Raw genomic sequence first — 22,105 nt, 5'->3', positions numbered from 1 at the left:
AATTGCTGTATCATTTTACAAAATAAAGATGTAAGGCTAGGCTAAAATCTTGTCATAGAACTCTACAACACATGTGAAAGTTAAAAAAAAAAAACAAAAACACACCAAACCAACAACAAAACACAAATGAAAACCACACAGAGATAAACCCTGTAGACAGAATTCCTTGTGGAAATAACCTTATTTACATACACACTCAGAGACATGTAGTATATAGTGAATTTTATCCACAGGATTACTGCCTCCTAATGCAGGTAGGTTCACCTGCCCCGTAACTGTGAAACTGAACTGAAAACAAATCTATGAAGTTATCTGCTTAGATCGAGTCTAAAACTGCACCTTACAGACAAGGCTATGATGATGAAAAGAAGGGGTTTTAACAAAATCATACCAGAGCACAGATACAATACTTTTTGTATACACAACACAGGTGTAACTCCTCTCTCTATTCAGACATTGACAACAAGCTGCCACATGTAGCATCACCATCATTAACATTATTTTCAGGCAAAACAGTATTTAAAAATAATTTTTAAAAAGCCACCTTTGCTGAAACATTAAAAAGCAGCCGTTTATAGCCCTGAATAATCCATATACAAAGTGCCAGACAATGTCTAAACTTAGTTCATAAATTTTCACTGCTGTAGTCTTGGAAAGACAAGAGTAACGACTTATCTAACAAAGCATTATCTTCAGATAAAGATTCCTTTTTAGAAAGTTTGCAATATAAATGTTTTATTATTCACCCTGCTTCACCATCACCTTTATATATTTATTTATGTTTCACCATTCTTCCTCACGTTCTTGCCCGCACTGGCAAGGCCATTTTCAAAAGTCCTTATACGCCATGCTGACTCCCCCAGCACTTTGATCAGGGTCTAAGTGCTCTGTAAAACACCATTGGACAAATTTTACAGTCAAAGGCACAAACACAGCAAAACAGGAAATGCACAGCTGCACAAACAGGGATTTCTAAAGGACAGGTTTTAAACTCATGAAAGCAGGGTACAGACGTCAGCAAATGAGAACTGAACACCACATAAACAGCCTGCTTTCCTCTTTCTCTCCTTTTTCTGTTTTCTCTTCCAGGGACATAAGCAAGCCAACTGGAGCTTACAGGTGGAAGTGGAAGAGGAAAACACAGATGAGAAGGAACCTCCCAGTCACTAGGCTGGCTGAGCTGCTCATTGAGTCACAACGCTGCTAACGCCTTTCCCCAGAAGTCTCACACTACCTGAAATACTTCTACTCCAGTAAGACAGGGAGTAGTTATAAGTTCATTTTCTCTAACAAACACCAGAAGAACCTATTCCCAGACATGGAAATCAAATCCTACAGTTCATTTGCGAGAGTATCTTGGGACAGCAATAGCTTTTTCTTCTGAAAACTGTGAAACCCAGCGTGAAGGGGGAGTGCCACTTCGTGACAGAGAACCAGAGAGCCCCTTCCGCAGCCGGGAGCAGTCTACAAACCTGCTATTTCCAAGCAACAGGGCAGTCCTTGAAAAGCTGAGTTAGACTTAACCTCTTTTAAGAGCTAGTATGACTGTGTATATCCTACATAGTTTATCTCGGAATAAGACAAAAACGCTTCCACGCAAGTGCTATCACCACAGGCACCCAAAGCACGGCCACAAACCGGGTCGGCCGCTTCCCGCCACCCTCCGCCACAGGCAGAGAACAGCAGCCACCTCCAGCCTGTGCCGCATACCGGGCTCCCCGCAGAGCCGCGCGGGCCGGGCCGAGCCGGGCTAAGCCGGCTCTCCTAGCAACCGCGTTCTCCCGCCGTAGCTCCGAAACAGCGCGATAACGCGGCTCCAGCCGCACCAACAAGTACCCCGGCCCCATCTCAGCGACCACGCAACCGCGACCGCACTGCACTGCACTACGGGGAGGCGGTGCCTGAGCTGTTAACGATCCCTGCCGGCCCACACCATCTCCCACCAAGCGGCCCCACGCAGCTCCCAGACAGGGAGACGAGAAAGGGGGACGCGGACCGAAACTCCGCACTCACTCTGCCACACCAAGCTCTTCAACCCCCACGCCGCCGGCGCCATCTTGCTCGTAGACCCGGTCACCTGCCACTGCCACACCTCTCCCTTCCGCTGCCCTCCCCCGGGGCCGCCGCTCCCTCTTTCAGCGGAGGCCGGGCGCGGAGGAGGGCGCTGCCTGCTACCTGGGACGGGACGGGGCGGGGCGGGCTGCCGGCAGCCGTGCCAGCCCTTGAGGGGTCCTGCCACCTCCAGCCCCCGCTTGCTTTGCGGTGGTGCGGCTGGAAGTTCCCCCTGAGGAAATGCCGGGTGACCAGGACTCGTCCGCTGAGGAAGAAGCTTCCCACTGCTCTTCAGGGGAGCCACGGACGGCGGGAGCTGCCTCCGAAGCCCCGAGGCGGGCGTCTTGCGCGGTGTAGGGAGCAGCTGGGGAGCGTGCCGTGGTGCTGGGTCCTCTCCCGATGTAGAGCTTCCCTCGCCATCGTGACTCTCATAAAAACGTCTTCAGGGTCCCTCCTACCATTAGTGTAAACCGTTGAAGAAAACACTGGGGGGGTTCATGGAAAGGTACCGTTTCTTGACCTCCAAAATCGTCTGTGAGAAGTTCTAAAGACATAAAGGTGTTTTGTGAAAGGGGAACCAGCAGCTGGTACAGATACAAAGAAATGAGAAGAAACTGATTTTTTTCCACAACGCAAAGCATGAGGAAGAGTGGTTTCCAGGCTGTATGGCCGTGTTCCATTCGAAGGGGAGTACAACCAGGGCATCAGTCCTGACAGAAAAAGAGATCCTTTTAAGTGGACAAAAATGTCAATTAGATAATAAGCTGAAGAGCAAATGCTGAATTTAGATTGAGCATAATTATTTTATGAAGGTTGTAAAAACAATGCAGAAACTGTGTCCTGTAAACAGAAGGGGAAATGCCCTACTACCCACCTGCCTTAAAGTTAAGTGCTGTGTCAGACTTGCTTCACCATGGCCTTGGTCAACCACCAGCAGGCTTCCGACCAGCAGAGAGGAGGGCATAATTTAATATGACCTCTAGGCCAAGGGAGTAAACCTGCAGACACAGTAGTGCTGCATAATACTGCTGGTCACAGCAGGGATCTGCATGAGCTCATCCCTGTGTGAAGGTTGGAACAAAGTTCTGGCAAGATGTGCCGTGCAAAAAGTAAATCATTAATGTTTACTGGGCTGCTTTTCAACCGCCTAGGAATGGTGAGTGCCACTCGCTTTAAAACTGTTTTCAAGAATTGTATTATGCTCTTTGCCAAAGTAGAATAAAAGTTAGGGTACAGACTATCTGACACTGCCTTCTACATTCGTATTTTGTTACTATTGCACTTTTGCACTGTTTACAAGTGACTGAAAAATAATTTGTTAGGACCCAAGGTCTTTCAAAGTCTATGAACAGCTTGAAACCAGGTAAATAGACAGATTCAGGGAGAAAAAGAGAAGTAATACAATCTGCATACCTGTACCAAGTCTCAACTCACCCCACCCCAAAAAAAACATCCAAACAAAACACATGCCAGATGCAGGATCCCCTAAATGCAAATATTTCCAATGTTCTACAATGTTTTATACTTTCTTCAGTTTCTTATTTTGTGCCTACAGCTCCTATTGCTTTCAGTGTGAATACTGGCTAGTTCAAAATACAAGGAATGCAAAACTGCAAGAAATGCTCTCAGAATTCAGTCATTCTCTGTTGGTAGTACATGTTCCTGCATACACTGCACCCTCAAGAGCCTGAAATGCTTAATCGTTGCAGTCATGCTGTTGCAGTATATGGACACTTACAGAATCATAGAATCAGAATAGTTAGGGTTGGAAAGGACCTTAAGATCAAGTTCCAACCCCCCTGCTGTGGGCAAGGACATCTCACACTAAACTGTATCACCCAAGGCTCTGTCCAACCTGGCCCTGCACACTGCCATGAATGGAGCATTCACACCTTCCCTGGGCAAGCCATTCCAGTGCCTCACCACCCTTACAGTAAAGAACTTCTTCCTTATAGCCAATCTAAACTTCCCCTAAGTCTTAACCCGTTACCTCTTATTGTAGCATATTCTTTTCATGATGTGAAAAACAAGCATTTGAACCTATTCATATGTGGAAGACTGTTGACACTGATTGTTTAGTCACATGCAGATTATGGCCTTTTTTTTAATAATTAGACTACAGCTATATGGGTAGCCATCATCATGACACAGTATGAGATCAAGTAGCAGTTATTACAGTAATCAATAGATTACAAATGTGAACAAGGGAAACAGCACTCCAAATTCAGTGGAATGCCTGGCATCTGAAATACAGGTCACTTGATAAGGCCCTGAACAATCATCTTGTCAAGACTTGACTATATCCAGGAATGACTGAACTGTTTTTTTGATAATGATTTTTTTCCTTTTTGTAGCTTTCTCCATGTCTATATGCAGTGTGACATCATGAAGCATTTATCTCAGATGGCCCAAGCTGTCAGGAGCCTCTTCTTACAAAGTCACAGCTACAGCTGTGAATATTGTAGGCCATTCATTACTGGCTCATTTTAGTGATGTTACACTGAAAGTAACTCTAACTTCATTAATTCCCAATACTATTTATGCTTTACAAGCAGACACTTGACAAGAACGTAATTACTCTTGCAGAAACACAGATTATGCAGTCAACAGGTAAGAGAAACTTTGTGTATTTTCCATTGACCTTTGTAGAAATGGGATTTTGTCCTTGATGTTTTATTGCACTGGTACAGAATAGCTGCCATTCCTGTTGAAGCCTTTTGCTGGTTCTCATACCGAGTTCAATATTTGCAAGAATAGCTCTTTTTTCCCTTTGCTTTTGATGCTGATAAACAGTATTTTTGTTTCATTCACAAAATGACTTGTAGCATGTAAGTAATAAATGGATATGGAAGAAGAATCTACATCAAAAGAAGTGCTTTTTTGTTTCATCACTGAAATGTAATTGAAAAAATTTTCTGTTTAAATTCTGTTTTTAAAATAATTTAAGTGATAATATTTAGAATTAGCCATTATTTTTCTAGTGGAATTTGTTGCATATAAATTAGTGCAATAAAAATTGAAAATCAAAAAGAAACAGTATTTACTCTGGTAAGTATAAAACCCGTCTATTGCTATCTTAGCTAGAACAGGTATTCATCTTGTAAAATTTATTTCTGATATAAATCATGCGCTATATCTTCTCTACTTGACTGTTAGGTGAGCAACTCCCTTAGACTTGCGTAAGGATTTTCTGCACAGAATTTTTTGATTCTTACTAAAGACAATATTTTAAAATGAAAAAAAAAACAACCCATAGTGCAATAGCTTGCTCCAAGATCACAAAAGACACACAAAAATTGTTCTGTAGACATGGTCAAATAGAGTGTATGTTACCATTTTTACCAAAAAAGAGGGTGTCTGACTATAGCCGAGTAAGAAAATGCTTGGGACTATGACTGCAGACATAATGCTCAGGAGTTGTATAACTGTATAATAATGTAAGAGTCTCTGAAATCTCAGATTTGCTGCCTTGTTATAATTTTTTCTCAAAATGCATACTTTTTTGTTCCAAATATTTTTTACTTTGTTTTCTTAATGTAGGTGGGATACACCATTTTATCTTTTTTCTCTTCTAGTGAGATTTATGCAGCCTTGCTTTACCAATATGTTAGTTCTACTCAGAAAATCCTGAATACTGGACATAAATTACTTGTGGTTAAGGAATACACCCTCTGTAGTTGTTTTTGTTACTGCAGTACACAAGAGCTCTTTCTGAATGGCCTGCAGCATAGCATAATAGAAAAGAATTGCATTGTTTGATGTTTCATATTATTGTATATCTACATATATCTGCTCTGAGCAGGGGGATTGGATAAAATTGCTTCGCATAGTCCCTTCCAAACTGAATCAGTTTAAGTTGCACTGATACAGAAATGCCTATGGTTCAGCATACTATTTCAGACTGTCTTGGATAAACATCCACTTCTTTGTATCTATTGCTTTGTACATTGCTTTCTACAAACATGCAGTATAGTTTATTTGATATAAAGACAAAACAGAGACCTCTCAGTGCAATCTCAGTTAAATAATAGTTATTTTCTGTACTGATTTCAAGGGTACTGTATTTTTTCTCTATTTAGACACAGCCAGTGAGTTTCATACCAATACATAAAAGGTTTTCACATAAAGGCTTCTGGATGCCAACGGCCATTCAAGATGGCATTCTGATTGTCATCCAAACCTCTTACTACTTGAGAGCACAGACTGTGCCCGTTCCTTTTGAAATACTGCCTGATGCCTCTGGTTTTGTTCACAGGGTCTCCTTAAGCAGATCTTTTTCTGTAAAATATGAAGGTAGCATACATTTTGTTTTGTAAAAATCATACTCACTTTTCAGCTAAACTTAAGTAGTATCCTCTGTAAAGCCAGGTAAGCTGTTTTCTTGAACAAGACACAGCAACTGGTCAGACTGAGTAGAATATTTCTCTATATTCCCTATTTTCCTTTATTCCACAAACTTTTAACTTCAATAAACGCACCGTGATTTCAATTCTTTGTTTTCCTTTTTCGGAATGTTTTTTCTTCAGTTTCCTGTGCACTTGTAAATGCATCAGTTGAAGATCAGTCCTTTCACAAGCTGTATCAAAATGTTCACTATCTTAATTGTAATAAGAGGGCACTCTTCACAAAGATTGTTTCTTAATAACTGAATTTTGCCTGAAAATAAACTGTTCTTTCACTGTATTTCTCAACCATGGCAAAGGAGGAGGAGCGCTGAAGAAAGAACTGGAATCAACAGTTCATCTTCCCTTGACAGAACACTGGCCTTGCAGCCTCTGCCCAAGGGTATACTCTTTTCAGAAACTTCTAAACTGAAGGGTATAAGTAACAAGGCCAAAAGAAGCCTCTAGTGGCAAATGAGGTAAATTACAGTTGTCAGTACTTGCGACAAAACCACGCACTGCCCTGGCAGTCTTCAAGGACAGCTCTCATCAGCTAGCCAGGGCATTTATTAAATGGCCAATACAGTTTTTCTCCTCCCATGATAAATGACAGCTCAGTATTTAGTTTCACACTGCAATGAAATGAACTTCTTAAAGTGTAAGCTTTATATCAAAAATATAAACAGATGATAACTGAACATCAGTATTAAAAGATACTGAATGCTAAGAATGACGGTGACAAAAGACTAAAAACTCAGAAAACTAATAGCAGGAGGGAGACAAAATTTAGTTTGCTATTTCTGCTTTTTTGAATACTATGGAATGAAACGTAGTTAGAAATTTAAGCCCTGTTTGTTTTCTCCTGGAGGTTTAAAGAAAAATCCTAATATTTCAATAACATGCCTAAATGATCTGCATCACACAAAAGTGAAAAAGGCAGAAATACCAATTTATTTCTACCTTCAGGTCACTTCATGTTCATGAATGAGTCACACTTAATGTTCTTCCTATTTTTGGGCTGCTGCATTTCTTTGCTACATCTTCCTACAAGGTACTTTGTATGAGTAAGGGATTTTGTGTACTGTCACACAGACTGAAAACGAAATGTGGATGAACCCAAACACTCATCAACTGGCAATGAACATGCAGGGAAAAGCTGACACCCAATACAAACGAATTAATTGAGAGTTTATTCCAGATGGTTCTCCTCACTCAGTATACAAGTCATCAGAATAATCTATCAAATAGACTTGGACTTTTATGATATGACTTTTTTTCTATAATGCATTTTGGTTTTTGCTTCTAACAATCTGTTAAAAAAAAAAAACCTGCCAGATGAAATGTTCAACACAAACTGCAACCCTTACTATTTGTAGAAAATATGACTTAAAAAAGGACACTATCAGGTAATTCTTAATGTTTACACTTACAAAAATGCTTTGGAAGCTTGAAACTAAAATCCTTTGTAATAATTTTCTTCTTCCTACTTCCCTCTTCCAACCTTCAATGCCTTTATTAGCCCACGATTATCATAAATGACAGAGTGCAGCTGCTGATGAAAAACATCAGAAGACCACAAATGGATAAACTGTGTTTAAAAAAAAAAAAGTAATATGGAAGCTTACATGTTTTTTTTTTAACAAAAAAAATGCATAGATGGCTACGGTACTCATCTGCCAACCTTTACAGTGTCTGCTTGAGGTAGCCTTTCTAAAGAATTACTAAACAAGCCCCAACATAGTCCAGATCCTTACATCAAAACCACTATCTCCTTGAAAGTCCACTCTCATTTAATACCAGTGGCAATCAACATAATACATTTTAAAAGCTTTTGAAAAAGAACAAAAAACAAACCAGCAGGTACAGTGGACATCCATGGTAGTTCTAGATCTGCAGCCCTCAATGTACATTGTATGCACATAAATATCTCAGCTATAATACACATTCAAGATCCATCCCTAAAAGCTGTATTATGTAAAGCACAGCCACACTAACTTCAGGATACAACCCATAATTCCACATCTACAAAATCAAAGTAGAATTAGTGGCAGTTTATTGCCTCATACAAATTTAACCAACATGGCAACCATGCCAAAGGAATTAAAACATTTTCAGGACATATGTACAGACTGTACATTTCAGAAACATCTGAACAATAAAAATTCAAGAACAATCTCTGCATTACAAATTAAACTAAACAAATGGTTTGAAACCGTCAATGCATTGAATGGGTTTACAAAGGCACTTCCCTACCCAAAATAGGAAATGACAATCTGCAGCCTAGAGGGAGGTTGGAGAAGAGTGCTCATCAACTACTGCACAATCTCAACTTTAAGAAAAAATAAGCAGAATTTAATCAAACATTTATAGGATTCAATGTGATCCACTTCGAAAAGAGTTCACACAGTCTCATCTTTGTTTTTCTGTTGTTTTTCTTGGCTCTCTCGTTCCATACTTTGGCTCCTTCGACGTTCATGTTTTTCTGAATGGTCCTTGGTGTCACTGTGATCATGTTTGTGGGAACGTTCTTTGCTTCTGCTACGCTTTCTAGACTTCTCTTTGCTGGGACTCTGGTCTCGTTTTCTGGACTTGTCAACGCTATCTGTTCTTCCTCTGCTTCTGCTTCTACTTCTTTTATTTGACTTCTCTTTACTTTCATTTTTATGTTTACTTGATTTCTCTTTGCTCCTGCTCCTGCTGCGCTTACCTGTGTTCTTACTTCGGCTCCTACTCCTATGCTTTCTTTCCCTGCTTCGACTTCTACTATGTTTTCTCTCTTTTTTGGAATCCCTCTTGTCATCCCGGTGTTTCTTGTCATCCTTGTCATCTTTGTGTCTTCTCTCTTCTGTATCACCCTTACTTTTCCTTTCTTTTGATCTTTCTCTAGAGCGATCTTTTTCCCTCTCACTACCTCTTTCCTTATCGTAATCTCTCTCCTTTTTCCTGCTCCGTTCATTCTCTTTCTCTCGCTCCCTGTCCCTGTCTCTTCTATCTCCTTTCCTGTCACGACTTCGACTACGGCTTCTGTATCTGTCCCTGCTTCTGCTTCGCCTTCGTTCTAGCGTGCGATCGGTGCTTCGAGATCTCCGTCTTTCCTTTTCTCTCTCTTTAGCTTCACGTTCTAATCTCTGCCGTTCTCTTTCTCTTTCTAGTTCTCTATCAAAGCTAGATGATCCATGACCTTCCCTATGATGACTTCTGCTTCTGGATCTTCTGGGAGACCTCCTTGGACTGATGGATCGTCTCGGAGACCTTTTAAAACAAGAGATATTCAATATGAAACACCACCTTCTGAAGTTAAGGGACCCTCTTTAGTTTCCTATTTATACTTCATGTAAACAGTCTTTATTTAATCTTAAATACCAAATATTTTCTAATTATTTTAATCCATTAGCATCCATAAACTGTTTGTCTATTGCCTTAAAGCCTATCCCACTGAAAAGACAGTATGTTTCTGGTAACCACTAGGTTCAGTATTAAACTTCTGACATTCTTTTAACATATAAATGACCTTGAACGTCTACGTTCCACGTGCCGGTCTATTTCTTCCATTCCCTCCTTGCACTCTTTCTTGATTTTTCTAGGTCTGCTTTTAATTTGCTGGTCAATGGCTTTCTGGACTGGCACAGGAATTCTTGGAAACAACGTGGAAAACCATTCAAGCTTAGTGAGGAAGGAACGAAGCATCTCCCCGATGGTCATAACACAACCCCCACCTGCTTTCACATCCAGGTCCTACAAAATACAAGCAAAAAAATATCCTGATGGTCAAAAATACTCTGTACCAATTTAAAAAAAAAAAAAAAAAGCTGCTACACTAGTGCCCTCTTGAAGCCTCATGATTATGAAAAGTTACTTGTCTCATATTCTAATACATCTCCTCAGAAAAATTCAAAGTCTGCACCTTTTGAATTTGGCACTATGTTACAGAAAGGGAATGGGACTTAATCTATATGCATGCAGGCACATACTAATCCTGCAGCCATCTGGATGGTACGGGACTGTTGAGGAAGAGATTAACGCGAAATCCCCTTATACAGTCTGGCTATACAGTATGATCTTATATTTTATCTGAATGCTACAAAGATGAGAAGTCCTCTCAAACTACATTTAATACTCCATTTTGTGGATGTACAACTGCGTACCATCATACCCAACCCTGTGGCCTAAATCATTTATGAACTACATCATTGCCTATCTAAAAATGATCACAGAAAAACCTCTAGTATCAAATGGCATCCTAACAGAATTGGAAGCAATAGCAAACCAACTGCCATGAAGCAGTGAGGTTTCTAATTTAGAAACATGTAAAAAAATAAATAAATGAACAAATAATTGGAAACGCATAATCCATGATGACCATTGTCTCTGAAAAGGGTCATTACCGCATGAAGGCCTTCTTGCTATGCCCTCTCACAGCTCAGGACATGTTAGTCAGCTATTGTCAGTCCCAAACCTATAGTGCAAGCACACAAGGAAAGTGAGATTTGTTATCTAAACAGGAAGAGAAAATCTAAATGTAAAACTGCTTGCACTCACACACATTTAAGTGTTCAGATATACAGTTTTTCCAAATATAATCGCTGCAGAGATCTAAAGAAGAAAAAAAGGAGTTAAACGTAGCACCTGAAGAGTACGTACAGTTAAGCAAAATAAACATAAGAAGCATTTTGAAAAAGTAACTCTGTATCCTGGGAAGATTATCACAGCAGCATGACAAAAGATGAACTGCTTCCACATATTTTAAGAACTGGAGAGGAAAAAAAGTCCTGTAGGTTTAAGTAATTCCATATATATAAATATATTTGATTTATCCTAATGAGCTTGATCAGGATTGGTAACAAACTTAAGAAAAGCAGCCCCAGGCACTTTTTCCCTACATACTGCAAAGCTACTCAGAGCAGCTAGGAAAGAAACACTGATTCCAAAAATATACTGGGAGGTTTTAAACAATAAATATACACTGATCACCAGTATCTGCAAGAACTGAAATGTATAACCTACAAGAAGTGCTGTGAATAACGAACCAGGTAAGACCTGCAAAATGAATCGCACTTGTGATCACTTTTTTGTTCTGGGTATCAAGCTGTTTGTGGGACCCTGAAAATGAAGCCACCCCAATCCTCCTCAAAAATTACCACACTGCAGAGAAGAGCTCGTGTTAACTAGCACCACCTGGGGGAGAAGGAGGATATCACAGTGATGCAATCAAGATTTCAATTTGCTTGGATTTTTGTTACAAATATACAATAGCATAAGTTTACCTGAAATAACAGCTGTTTCCTTTGGCAGTGTTTTTGATACTTAGCATGAAAGAAGCTGTTCAAAATAAATACACTGCATGGCAGTCAGATACAGGTATAATTAACACTATTTTTAATACAAGCATTTGGACATCATTTGCAACATGTGAAATTTCTTAAAGTAGATGCCTACTGTTACACCGAAGAGGGCACGTGATCCTTCCTGTGCCATTCTTAAATCTAGGATGTAATGTAAAACCTGCTCAATACATACAAATTGCGAAAGCATGCTGAACTTCATGGACTGAGCAACCTCACCCACCAGCTCCTACTCAGCTACTCCAGACAGTACACATCAGAACTATTGTACAAACAGTATACTCCTATCTGACCACATAATAATGAGGTCTCTTCACTGTTTCTTTTTTGGTTTTGCCCCATTAACAATGACATTAAGGTTACTAGAAACAATGCCACCTTACACAGTAATTAGGCTGGTTGTTTCTGCTCTGAAGAAATTCTGGACATGAACAACCACCAGAGAGATTTTGATGGATTTTTCAAGGCCAGTGTTGGTTTCCACTATATACTTTACACTCTTCTATGTAAGCACCAACTTCCCCTGTCCCAGCCATAAATGCAAAACACAAATTTAGCACTCTCAGGAATTACTATACCTTGCATAAAAATCCTTTTTCTAAAAACCACATGGAAGGTGCACTCACAGCGCCTGCAGTCTGTAGTCTGGTTTAATGAGCCTGTTTCATGTGGCTTTGTAGTATTTGACACAGAAACATCCTACGCAATATAAAATTCTGTTAAATCTTAGACACCTAAGCTTAATGACCCAGGTCCCAGCTCAGGCCTGCTTCTTGCACTAATGAATTAAATAACAAGAACATAATATTTTAACATTCAAACCTTAGAAAACCTTATCAAGGAAAGATAAATTTATAGCAGTTACACAAAAGGAAACAAAAGAAAATGAATTATTACCCTCGCCGACATACCTCTTCATCATCAAGAAAGGATTCAAACCAGTCCCATAGATCTGTAGGTGGCTGCGTGTACCTTTAAGTACAAAAAGAATGCAGAATCTTAATACAGTTTTCCATATATTAAATTAATCATTAGTTGATTATATTGATACTTACCTAATATACATAAATCCAAGAGCCCTAATATATGGGGAGTCTGTATGAGTTATAAGGCCCATCACTTGCTTACGGGTGAGTTTCAGTGTAAATAATTTGTACAGCAGACAAAAGGCAGTAGACACAATTCCTCCAGTTCCAACACCACGCACCTTTTGGAAGAAAAAAGTTAGGTGACAATGCCAAAAGTCAAACACATTGCCCCCGCTCTATAAAAGAACACGAGAACTATAGATGAGGTTAGACATAAGGAAGACGTTCTTCCCTGTGAGGGTGGTGAGGCATTGGAACAGGATGCCCAGGGAAGTGGTGGATGCTCCATCGCTAGCAGTGTTCAAGGCCAGGTTGGAGGGGGATTTCAGCAACCTGGTCTAGCAGATGTCCCTGCCCACGGCGGGGGGGGGGGGTGGAACTAGATGACCTTAAGGTCCTTTCCAACCCAGAATTCTATGATCCTAAAACTAACATAGGACGAAATCTAAATCTGCAAACAGAGCTATGTGGAAAAAGTAACACTTCTTGCATCCACAGCTCTGGAAGCATGGGGAACACATCAACTCTTTGCAATAAACATTGTTACATCTAGGAACTGAGACAACATACAAGCAAGTTTTGGCCTATGCTAAGAAATTTATTTATCAGACATAAAAATGCAAGAAAGCACGTACTTCTACTTACCCCTCCACACATCCCTGTCTGGCCTGCTGTTTTTCTGCTCCCCTTTTCCCATGGTTCAACATGCGTAACCTGAAAGGGTTGGTGGGAAAAAAGAAAATTACAGTTTCAACCTCCATAATGTTTTATACAAACCTAATGCAAACAACAGGTATCCTAATCAATCATAAATGGCTTGTCTTCTGCAAAATTCAAGATCGAGTCTGCTTTGTCATTAAAGCAAAACATTTGGGTTTTTTAATGACCACATTAAGAAATTATAGCTAGACAAATTAAGTTCAAAAACAAACAAAAAAATAAAGCCCCGAAACACCTCCAAAGCAAGCAGCCATGTTTATTCCGTACTCCACTTACTTTCAAGTACTTTATGACTAAATCACATCATTACCATTTTCTATGGCAACCAGATTATTACCTTCATTTAAACTATCTCCTAACCAAGTTTATTAACACCTGCTGATAACACATAGAGCAGTCAAAATCTACCGTCTCATAGTCATATTCCATGAATTTAGCTAGAGATTTAAGTATCTACAATTACGGCAAAAGAAAAATGTCCATCAAGTGTAGTGGAAAAAGACAGGGTCTTTTTCTGTAAACTGCAGTGATGTTCTTGGATAAAATGGTTTTGAAGTACTAATTGAGTAAATCCTACCTAATTCCAGTCTTTTAAGATGCATTTAGAGGTGAGTGCACAAACACAGTTACTCAACATCATTCCATACATCGGACAATAAATCACAAGCGATTTAAGAATTATAAAAGTGTTCAAGTTATATTTGAAATTGTGAAATGCAGAGAAGTTACATTTGACTCAATAAGCAAGTACATTTCCTCAACGCATCAACTTTAAAAAGCAAGTAAAAGTGATACATACAGTGGTGTTACAATGGATTTGGGATAAGATTTTGTGCTCTGCAGTTGTAGTGGAGTTTACATTCAAAATGCTTTAACAATACTTGTAACAAAACTAAGTGCATGATCACCTGAAATCAGAGATATGCCAACGGCTGGAGCTGCTGAACTGTCTGGGGTTTTTTGTGAAATGCCAGTACTGCAGAAATCAAAATCCACTTGACTTCCTGTATTATTTGCATCATACAAGAAGTTCACAAATACTTCATAAGCAATACCGCACATCCTTCTGATTTTTTTTACACATTTGCCTCTCACAGGAAATAGTATTTTTTGTCAAAGGATCAAGTACAACACTATCACAATGGCAGTTTTGATTTTTTTACTTATTTATTAGCCACAAACAAAATAAATATGCTGGTTAAAAAAAAAAAAAAAAAAGGCCTTTCAACAATACTCATGTCACAAAAGAGTACTTAAAGTTTTGATGCTACAAAGACTGCTGTATATGCTTAACTTGTTGAAAGATACAGATTAAATGGAGTTAAAGGCATTCACATGGTGCTAACATCGGGGATAAAGAAGAGGAAGTCATGCACTTTGCAGACAGAACTGAAACAAGACCAGAACTACAAGTGAATATATTCAGATACGTGCACAGAATCCATACCTTCAAAGACAGTCCCTATCACCAACTGCCTCTATGACTTAACATTATCTCTCCCAATAAGCCAACACCCATCATTCCCAATTTTTTAAATGAAGCACTTATTTTGGTTCCCAAACAAATACACCTGAAAATACAGCTGTGATGGTGGACATGGTGCTCATTCAAGGGATGGGGGGAGGAGAAGAGCGAGGAGGCAAAGTGTGCAATTGTTCAGAAACCTTGAAATACGAACAGAACTCAGATCATCTGAATACCAGTGAAGTACCTTAACCATGATGTTATCTTCTCCCTCGCACCTATAAAGTAAATGGCTGAGCTTTATCTAGCACACAGAATAAACTGTCAATTTGAGTAAACAACCTTTATTTACATTGGATTAATAAGCAAATATTTAATGGTTTATCAAATTTCTTACCCAATTTAAGACACTTAAGGAATGAAACACTGAGACAAGCAAATGAACTATATGACCTACTGCAGTTAAGCTCTACCAATACTAAGAAGACAAACCACATAAAATATTTTTACCCCATCTGAGAGGGTCCCTGTAAACTAATGTAAGCTCTCAAATTTTCTCGTAATAGGTTTCTTTAAAAATTTTTCAGCACTGGCCATCAACTGCAAAAATAAACTTTGCTGCTTTCAGTTCTGACAGTAATAACGATTTATCTCATATGCAGCAAGTGGTAAATTAATTGAAGCTTTGTCAACAATCGATGTTACTTTAAGTATTAGGAGAATTGAGTAGTCCACTCTAAATGACAGAGGCAAGGAGAGAAGTGCTATCATTAAGATGAAAAACAGTAGCACTGTCTTCATAAGTATGTGTGAACAATGCCAAAAAAAACTCAAAACACTACTGTGGAGTTATTTTTAATAATGACAGTGCCCTAAGTAACTAGACTTGCCCTGCTTAAATAAGACAAAAACACTACATTTTTATTTCCAAGTATAGTGAAACCCTCTGACACACTAACATCATCAAGCAGAATCAATTCACCAGAGAAAAACACCTCAATCACCACCAAAGTACAGCTGACTGAAGAAAGCAGCTCTGAGTTATCTAAGTTTTGCTCTCATTATAAGAACAAAGAATGTCGCTATGTTGATGCGCATTAATTATGCATACCTCCACCTGGGAAACTGGCTTGATAGAAGCCTTGCTGCAAAACTGATTCAGTCCTGCTAACAAAACAAGAACCCAGACATGGGTGCACTCATACAGTTCAGTTATATCCCCAGCACTGCCTACTTAACACGAAAAGCAGCACTAAACTGAACAGGTTTTTAACTGGGTGAGAGGGGGAGATCCTGACCTCCAACTGACGAAGAAGGCCACATGCAAACTCTTGCTGAAACCACTTCTGCGCAGTTACAGGGCGCCGACGGCCCCTCAGCTGCGCGCAGTGCCCGTCTGTGAAATGACACGCAGATCGGGAGCCCTCTCTACTCCCTTCAAATGAAAGCGCGGACCTCAGACGGCCATTTCATCCCCACTGCCGCTGCTCACACTGCCCACTTAAATAATAACCTGGAACTCCATAATTCCAAATGCGAAGCGGAACACGTTTGTGTTGTAAAGGAAACAGCACCGTTAAATCCCCTAATCGAGCACTAAAAAATACATTAGCTCCCACCGCTTACGGCAAGGGACAGGAAGGCAGAACAGAGAACCAGCACCAACGGAAGACTTCCCCCTTCAAAACCCCCCACAACAGGGAGGCTTTGGCCAAGCTTCAGCGCAGCCCCAGGGAGCCCGGGGCGCGGCCCGCAGGCTCACCTTGAAGTAGATCTCGTCCACTACTTCGTGGTAAGTCTTGAGCTCATAAAGCTGCACCTTGAAGTAGGGCGACGAAAGAATGTTGGTGAGGATCATCGGGTTCAGGTTCATGGTCTTCTCGTTGCCCCACAGCGGCAGCACATTGCCCTGCTTGCCTGAGGCCGCTGGCTTGGGGGCTCCGCTCTGCAGCTGCTGCTGGGCCGGTGGGACGGCACCAGGCTGGTGCTGGGCCGCCTGCTGCCCCTGGCAGTTCCCAGCGCCGACGGCGGGGCTGTTGTTGGCCATAGCGGCTCAGGCCCGGGGCAGGGCAGCAGCACGCGGCCTGCGGGGCGCACGAGCGACCGGGCCACACCACACCAGACGGCGGACGCAGCCTCCACCAACCGCTGACAAGATGGCGGACCCCACGGAAGTGACGGACACACCTTCCGGGGCCGAGCCGGCCAATCCCCGCGGGGGAGCGTGGCGGCGCTGGGCGGGAGAATGCCCCCCCGCCCTGGTCCTTTCCCGCGGTGTGGGCGCAGGGGTGTTTTTTCTCCTTCACCCGCCGGCCGCTCCCGTAGCGGGGAGGCGAGACCCGTCGCCAGCTTCCCCTTCTCGTTTTAGGGTCGCGGGGAGCGCGCCCTCCTTTGCCCGAGGGTCGCTAACGGCCAGGCCGTGGTTCTTTCGGGCGACCCTGTCGAGCACAGTGCGCGGGGGTCGGACAGCTGCCGTCACGGGAACGCCACAGACCACGCCAGACGTTTAGCTAACGCGGTAGTGGGGCCATCGGTCGTGCTGGCCGTTGGTAACGAGGGCAGGGCACAGCAGGGGAGCGAGCACCGGCGGCGCTAACAAATAAGGACAAAGTCGTTGAGCTTGCAGGGATCTCGGCGGAGGAAGCGTGTATCTGCGGCCAGGGTACAGCAAAGCTGGCGCGCTAAAACTAGCGCTGGGTACGAGGCTTGCTCCCCCAGCAGGCAGAGCAGCTTCTGAGGGTTTGTCATACACCAAAAACCTAACTGTGCTGCTAAACCCGAGCTGAACATCTCCTTCGGAAATGAGTAATACTGCATACAGACTCGGAACAATGAGAATTAGGTTAACGCATTTGAAAGCATTAAGATTTAAGAAATTAACTGTTAAATGCCAACAGGAAACAAACTTCAGTTTTGCCTGAAACTTAAATATGTCGAGGTTACATTTAACTCATTATTCAAAGTTTTCCAGCAGGTTTTTAACTGAACGCTCTTGCAAAAGCAAAATAATAATAAGTTAAAAACTAGTTACAAACTTTGATATCAAGCTTTAGCCAGAAGTACAAAAGGGAGACCGAATGTACAGGAATTGCCAAGAGATTTTGAACATGGAATGAATGTGCAATAAAATTACTGAAAGTCCACCAAAGTGTCAGCAACCTAGGCATAGCAGGATAAAATACATTGTACACACAGAGAAGGGCTTTGCATTGCTCAGCACAAAAGGAAAGGGATGCAGGGTTAAGTTGGTTAGGAAGCATCTGTGGAAGCAGCATCTCTAATTGTATACTATTTAAAATTTATTTATATTTTGAATTTGAAAACTAATTTAATTTAAATACTTCCAGCAGTATTTACCTCCTTGTAAACAGTGTATAATCACTCTTCATTATATGTTGAAAACCTTGTAAACAGAACATCTCACTCTTCATTACAAATTGAAAACCTCAGAAACAGTGACTCATCTTCATTAATCTGGCCCTTTAACTTACCTTAGAGCTCATACTGTAGCAGAAAAGTGTTCTTATCAGGGCCCAGTTTGACAGTTACCAGTTTCTCTAAACTGCCTGCTCTGCTATCTAAGCTCTTCATTTAGCTTAGAAAAGTACACCCCTTTTCTAGGAATAACGTCTCCAGACTCCTTTTGGCCTCCTTGTCCCAAAGATATTAACAAAGATATTAACAAAACCATTTATTAGCACAGGACTCTTGAGGCAGCAAACATCCATTTAACAATCTCATGAAATTAAAGAACTAATCACAAAATTAATTCTACCGAGGTGTTGTAGCAGTGAGGTAATCTTGTTCTGGAGACAGCTAGCTAGAGTAATGACTTTGAAGCTGAGTGGTTCTGGTGGGGTTTTTTAGGGTATCCTTGACTCTCTGAGCACTTCCTTAATGTCTTCTGTAATCACTTCAAGACAGCCTGTATTTCTGTGTAATTTATGTTACCCAAATTGTGTTTTCATGTGTTTATCTTTTGCTGTTGGAATATTTAGTCAGTATGATTCAAGCCTCAAGTGGTTTTCCTCTGTATGACATTTTTGTTCTTCTTGTGCAGATCCTTTTTGGTGGTGATGCTGAAACCTTTACAGCTGCAAACCAGGAAGCCATTTGCTCAAAATGAGATTTTCTTTCCTCAAGCATCCCAGCTGGTCTTTATACAGAACAGAGCCAAAACAAAACAAACATACACTTGAACAAGGAGGACTGCAAGGAACTATATATATATAACAATAAAAAAAAGGTAAGAGGATGGTGCTATATGCAAAAGCCTAGACTCCTTTCTCATTCAACAGATGAATTCTGAATTTTCTCAAACAGGCCTACTCTGTTAGTTGAATCTGAGGAGAAAAGTACTGGTACCTAGTCGCTGAACATCCTCTGAACCTGCTGTAAGAGGAATGCCTGTTAGCTCTTGAATTGTAGGTTAAGCAGTATTGCTGCATGTATTTTTCTGTCAAATATCAGTGTTTTGTCTTCTGGCAGTAGTGCTGCATTAGATACCTTCTGCTATCGCATTTAATTATGTGTAGTGCAGCTTCAAAAGGAAAGTCCAGGAACTGTATACAGTTCTCTTTCTCATCCCAAACACTGAAGGATAAAATAAGTTTTAGCAGTTTAGGATTTCTTGATTCATGACTTTCTACTATGAGATGCTTTTATTCCAGTATAGTCATATATTTTTTGCTCTTTGTATGGTACAGAAGTAACAGGCGTCTCTAAAAATAGCTTGCTTAATTTGTGGACATGCTTAACTAAAGACAACCGGAACTTTCAGTTTGAATTTACAGATTGTAATATTAGAAATACCTTTGAGCTGAAGTTTCTGAGGAACCTCATCAACCTGGACCTTGTTTGAGCAAGGGTGCACTAGATAACATCTAAAAGTCCCTCCCAACAGAAATTACTCTATGATGTCGTCAGACTTAAGTAGATATACCACTGCATGAAGAAGGGAGATGTGTGACACGATGGACCAAAACAGACATAGACTTTAGACATACTAAATGATTTTTTTTTTTTTTTGTGACAGAATGGAGAAATTTTATGTTATGAGGAATAATCACAATATTTTTTCAATTTTTTTTTTTTTCTAGCAAGAAGATCAGATTCGCTGGGGTCAAAGCAGATTGTGCAGCTTAAAACTACTAATAGGGCTGTCTATTTCTTTCATGTTGTCAATCTTCAAAAGATGGGATCTATGGTCAATTTTGCCACCCAATACAAAACAATGAAAAAAGAGATTTCTATGACTACATTGTTTGATAATGGAGAATTAAACATCTGATAATTCTGAAGGTTTTATTTACAGTGGTACATTTTTGGGTGAAGTCTTACAAAGGAAATTGTGTGAATTCACAATTTGTTGCAAATTTACTTTTACTGTATAACTTCACTACTATTCTTCCCCCCCCCCTTTTTTTTTCTCTTAATAATGTCATATTGAATTATGAGTAGAATTTTACTGAGTACCAAAATCTATAGCATTTTAATCTAGGACACTAAAGACTTCTATTAATAAACTTTACAATATCTCACTGAGATGCAAATATTATCCACAGTTTACGGATTGTCTAATTAAGACACAAGTACTAAATGATAGTTCAGGATTAAACTGCGATTCAGGCAAAAAGAACAACTGTGGATGGATTTTTAGCAAAGAATGGCCACATTCCCAAGTCAGCAAGTGCCTACGTGGAGTTCGACATGAAATAAAGATGAAGAAGGACATGGGTAAAGAAGCAAAAGTAACAGTGCAAGTGAGGTAAGAAAAAACTGGAATATGCTAACATACGAAATAGTGAACTGTTAGCGAGTTTTAAAGGTTAAGTTCCTATATGCTTATTTCATCAATTTTATACTAGTTGCTGTGTGCTGCAAGAATATGTATCAAAGCATAATATACTAAGCTATTGTATATGTATTGATTATACTACAGCAAACTATTGTAAGCAGATGCAGACAACAGTATAAAAAGGATAGATGCTTTGTACTAAATGGCTTTTATCTGATCACATTGATCACTCTGACTGAGTCCATTTTGAGTTATAAAACAAAGAGACTTGAACCTATCCTTTCTTGCACAAGGTATTCATACCTTTAGCTCAATAACAGTTTATTTTCTTTGTTAAAAAGCGAGGACCTAATTAAAAAGTTAAAATCAATTTACTAGACTACTCAAAGGCATTTAATGGGAATTATTCTCTACACATAGTTTCTACTTACAGCCAAATTAGGTTGTGCAGGTCTTTAAAGCCTATTGAGGGAAAATCCCACTAAAGTAATTGACCAGATGTTATATATAAACTTTAAAAGAAGTTTGCTCTGTATGCTTTGTAACATTACTGATTTTTACATATTTAAACCCTGTTTGCAAGCCAATCTCCCATTGAAATAGCAACTCATAGGCTGCCTCATACACTGTTGTTAGCACTTCACTGTTGTAACAGAAAAGGACCTCAACTGTGAAATTGTATGGGTGGTTCCCTATTTCTACTACTCATAAACCAAAAATAATACAAAGAAAATTGCTGTTGTATTCCAAAACCTAAAAACCAACTTCAAACAGAATGAAAACATTCCAGTATCTTGAACTAATTGAAAGCAGCAGGATTACCAGTTTGCAAGCACACTTTGATACATTTCTTAGCTATTGAGTAAACAAGAGAGCTAGACTGCTGTTAGCTACTTATATATACTCTGTGAAGACCACATCCTGCAAAACTTATAGCATTAAATAGTCAAGGTTAAACAATCACAGGCACATTTCAGCATAAAGACTTTCAGTATTTTCTGAAAACTAAAAAAGCATTGAAATATAGTTTAGCTAACAAATATTCTCTGCTCTCACTCCCACCATATCCAAACTTCCTTAAATCCTGGACAGAATCGATAGACAACTCTTTTTATATAGCAGGCCCACCCTGTGATTAGTAAAATGCTTTACATACTTGTGAACAGAGAAAGTAACAAGCAATTCAGCTCCATGTTTTCCTTCCTGGTTTCACTGTTCATCCACACAGTTGCTTGCTCTTTGAGGGACAAATCCTGCTC

The 22,105-nt window shown here is 40.1% G+C and overlaps 2 protein-coding genes and 1 long non-coding RNA gene across 3 annotated transcripts in view; 1 reads left to right on the top strand and 2 right to left on the bottom strand.

Annotated features, from left to right (window-relative positions):
- Positions 1-2,119, bottom strand: part of STXBP3 (syntaxin binding protein 3) — a 29,517-nt gene extending 27,398 nt beyond the window's left edge. Inside the window, exon 1 of the mRNA XM_065675267.1 lies at positions 2,014-2,119. Coding sequence (XP_065531339.1) covers positions 2,014-2,056 — 43 coding nt within the window. The 5' untranslated portion in view covers positions 2,057-2,119. The remainder of the gene's footprint in view (positions 1-2,013) is intronic.
- Positions 2,120-7,601: 5,482 nt separating this feature from the next.
- PRPF38B (pre-mRNA processing factor 38B) lies at positions 7,602-17,212 on the bottom strand. The gene is made up of 6 exons (XM_065675240.1): positions 16,812-17,212; positions 13,510-13,578; positions 12,832-12,983; positions 12,688-12,748; positions 9,946-10,169; positions 7,602-9,686 (listed from the first exon to the last, which is right to left on the bottom strand). Exons 1-6 carry the CDS (start codon positions 17,094-17,096, stop codon positions 8,834-8,836), a joined length of 1,644 nt encoding a protein of 547 aa, XP_065531312.1. The 5' UTR covers positions 17,097-17,212; the 3' UTR covers positions 7,602-8,833.
- A 63-nt stretch (positions 17,213-17,275) lies between these two features.
- LOC136012247 (uncharacterized) lies at positions 17,276-21,223 on the top strand. The gene is made up of 3 exons (XR_010611638.1): positions 17,276-17,711; positions 19,110-19,295; positions 20,149-21,223. It is a non-coding gene; the product is annotated as an uncharacterized LOC136012247 (long non-coding RNA).
- The last annotated feature ends 882 nt before the right edge of the window (positions 21,224-22,105 follow it).

Source organism: Lathamus discolor, chromosome 3 (genome assembly GCF_037157495.1).
Source record: "Lathamus discolor isolate bLatDis1 chromosome 3, bLatDis1.hap1, whole genome shotgun sequence".
In the NCBI taxonomy this organism is placed as follows: domain Eukaryota; kingdom Metazoa; phylum Chordata; class Aves; order Psittaciformes; family Psittacidae; genus Lathamus; species Lathamus discolor.
Note: the sequence above shows the minus strand (reverse complement) of the source record. Positions and strands in the feature narration are given on the sequence as shown.

What these genes read in the sequence shown, in the direction of transcription:
- PRPF38B (XM_065675240.1), bottom strand. Translation starts at nt 17,096, where the DNA reads ATGGCCAACAACAGCCCCGCCGTCGGCGCTGGGAACTGCCAGGGGCAG. An exon ending in TGGACGAGATCTACTTCAAG is followed by an intron (nt 13,579 to 16,811) that starts GTGAGCCTGCGG and finishes CAACCCTTTCAG; the next exon opens with GTTACGCATGTTGAACCATG. An exon ending in AGACAGGGATGTGTGGAGGG is followed by an intron (nt 12,984 to 13,509) that starts GTAAGTAGAAGT and finishes TTCTTCCAAAAG; the next exon opens with GTGCGTGGTGTTGGAACTGG.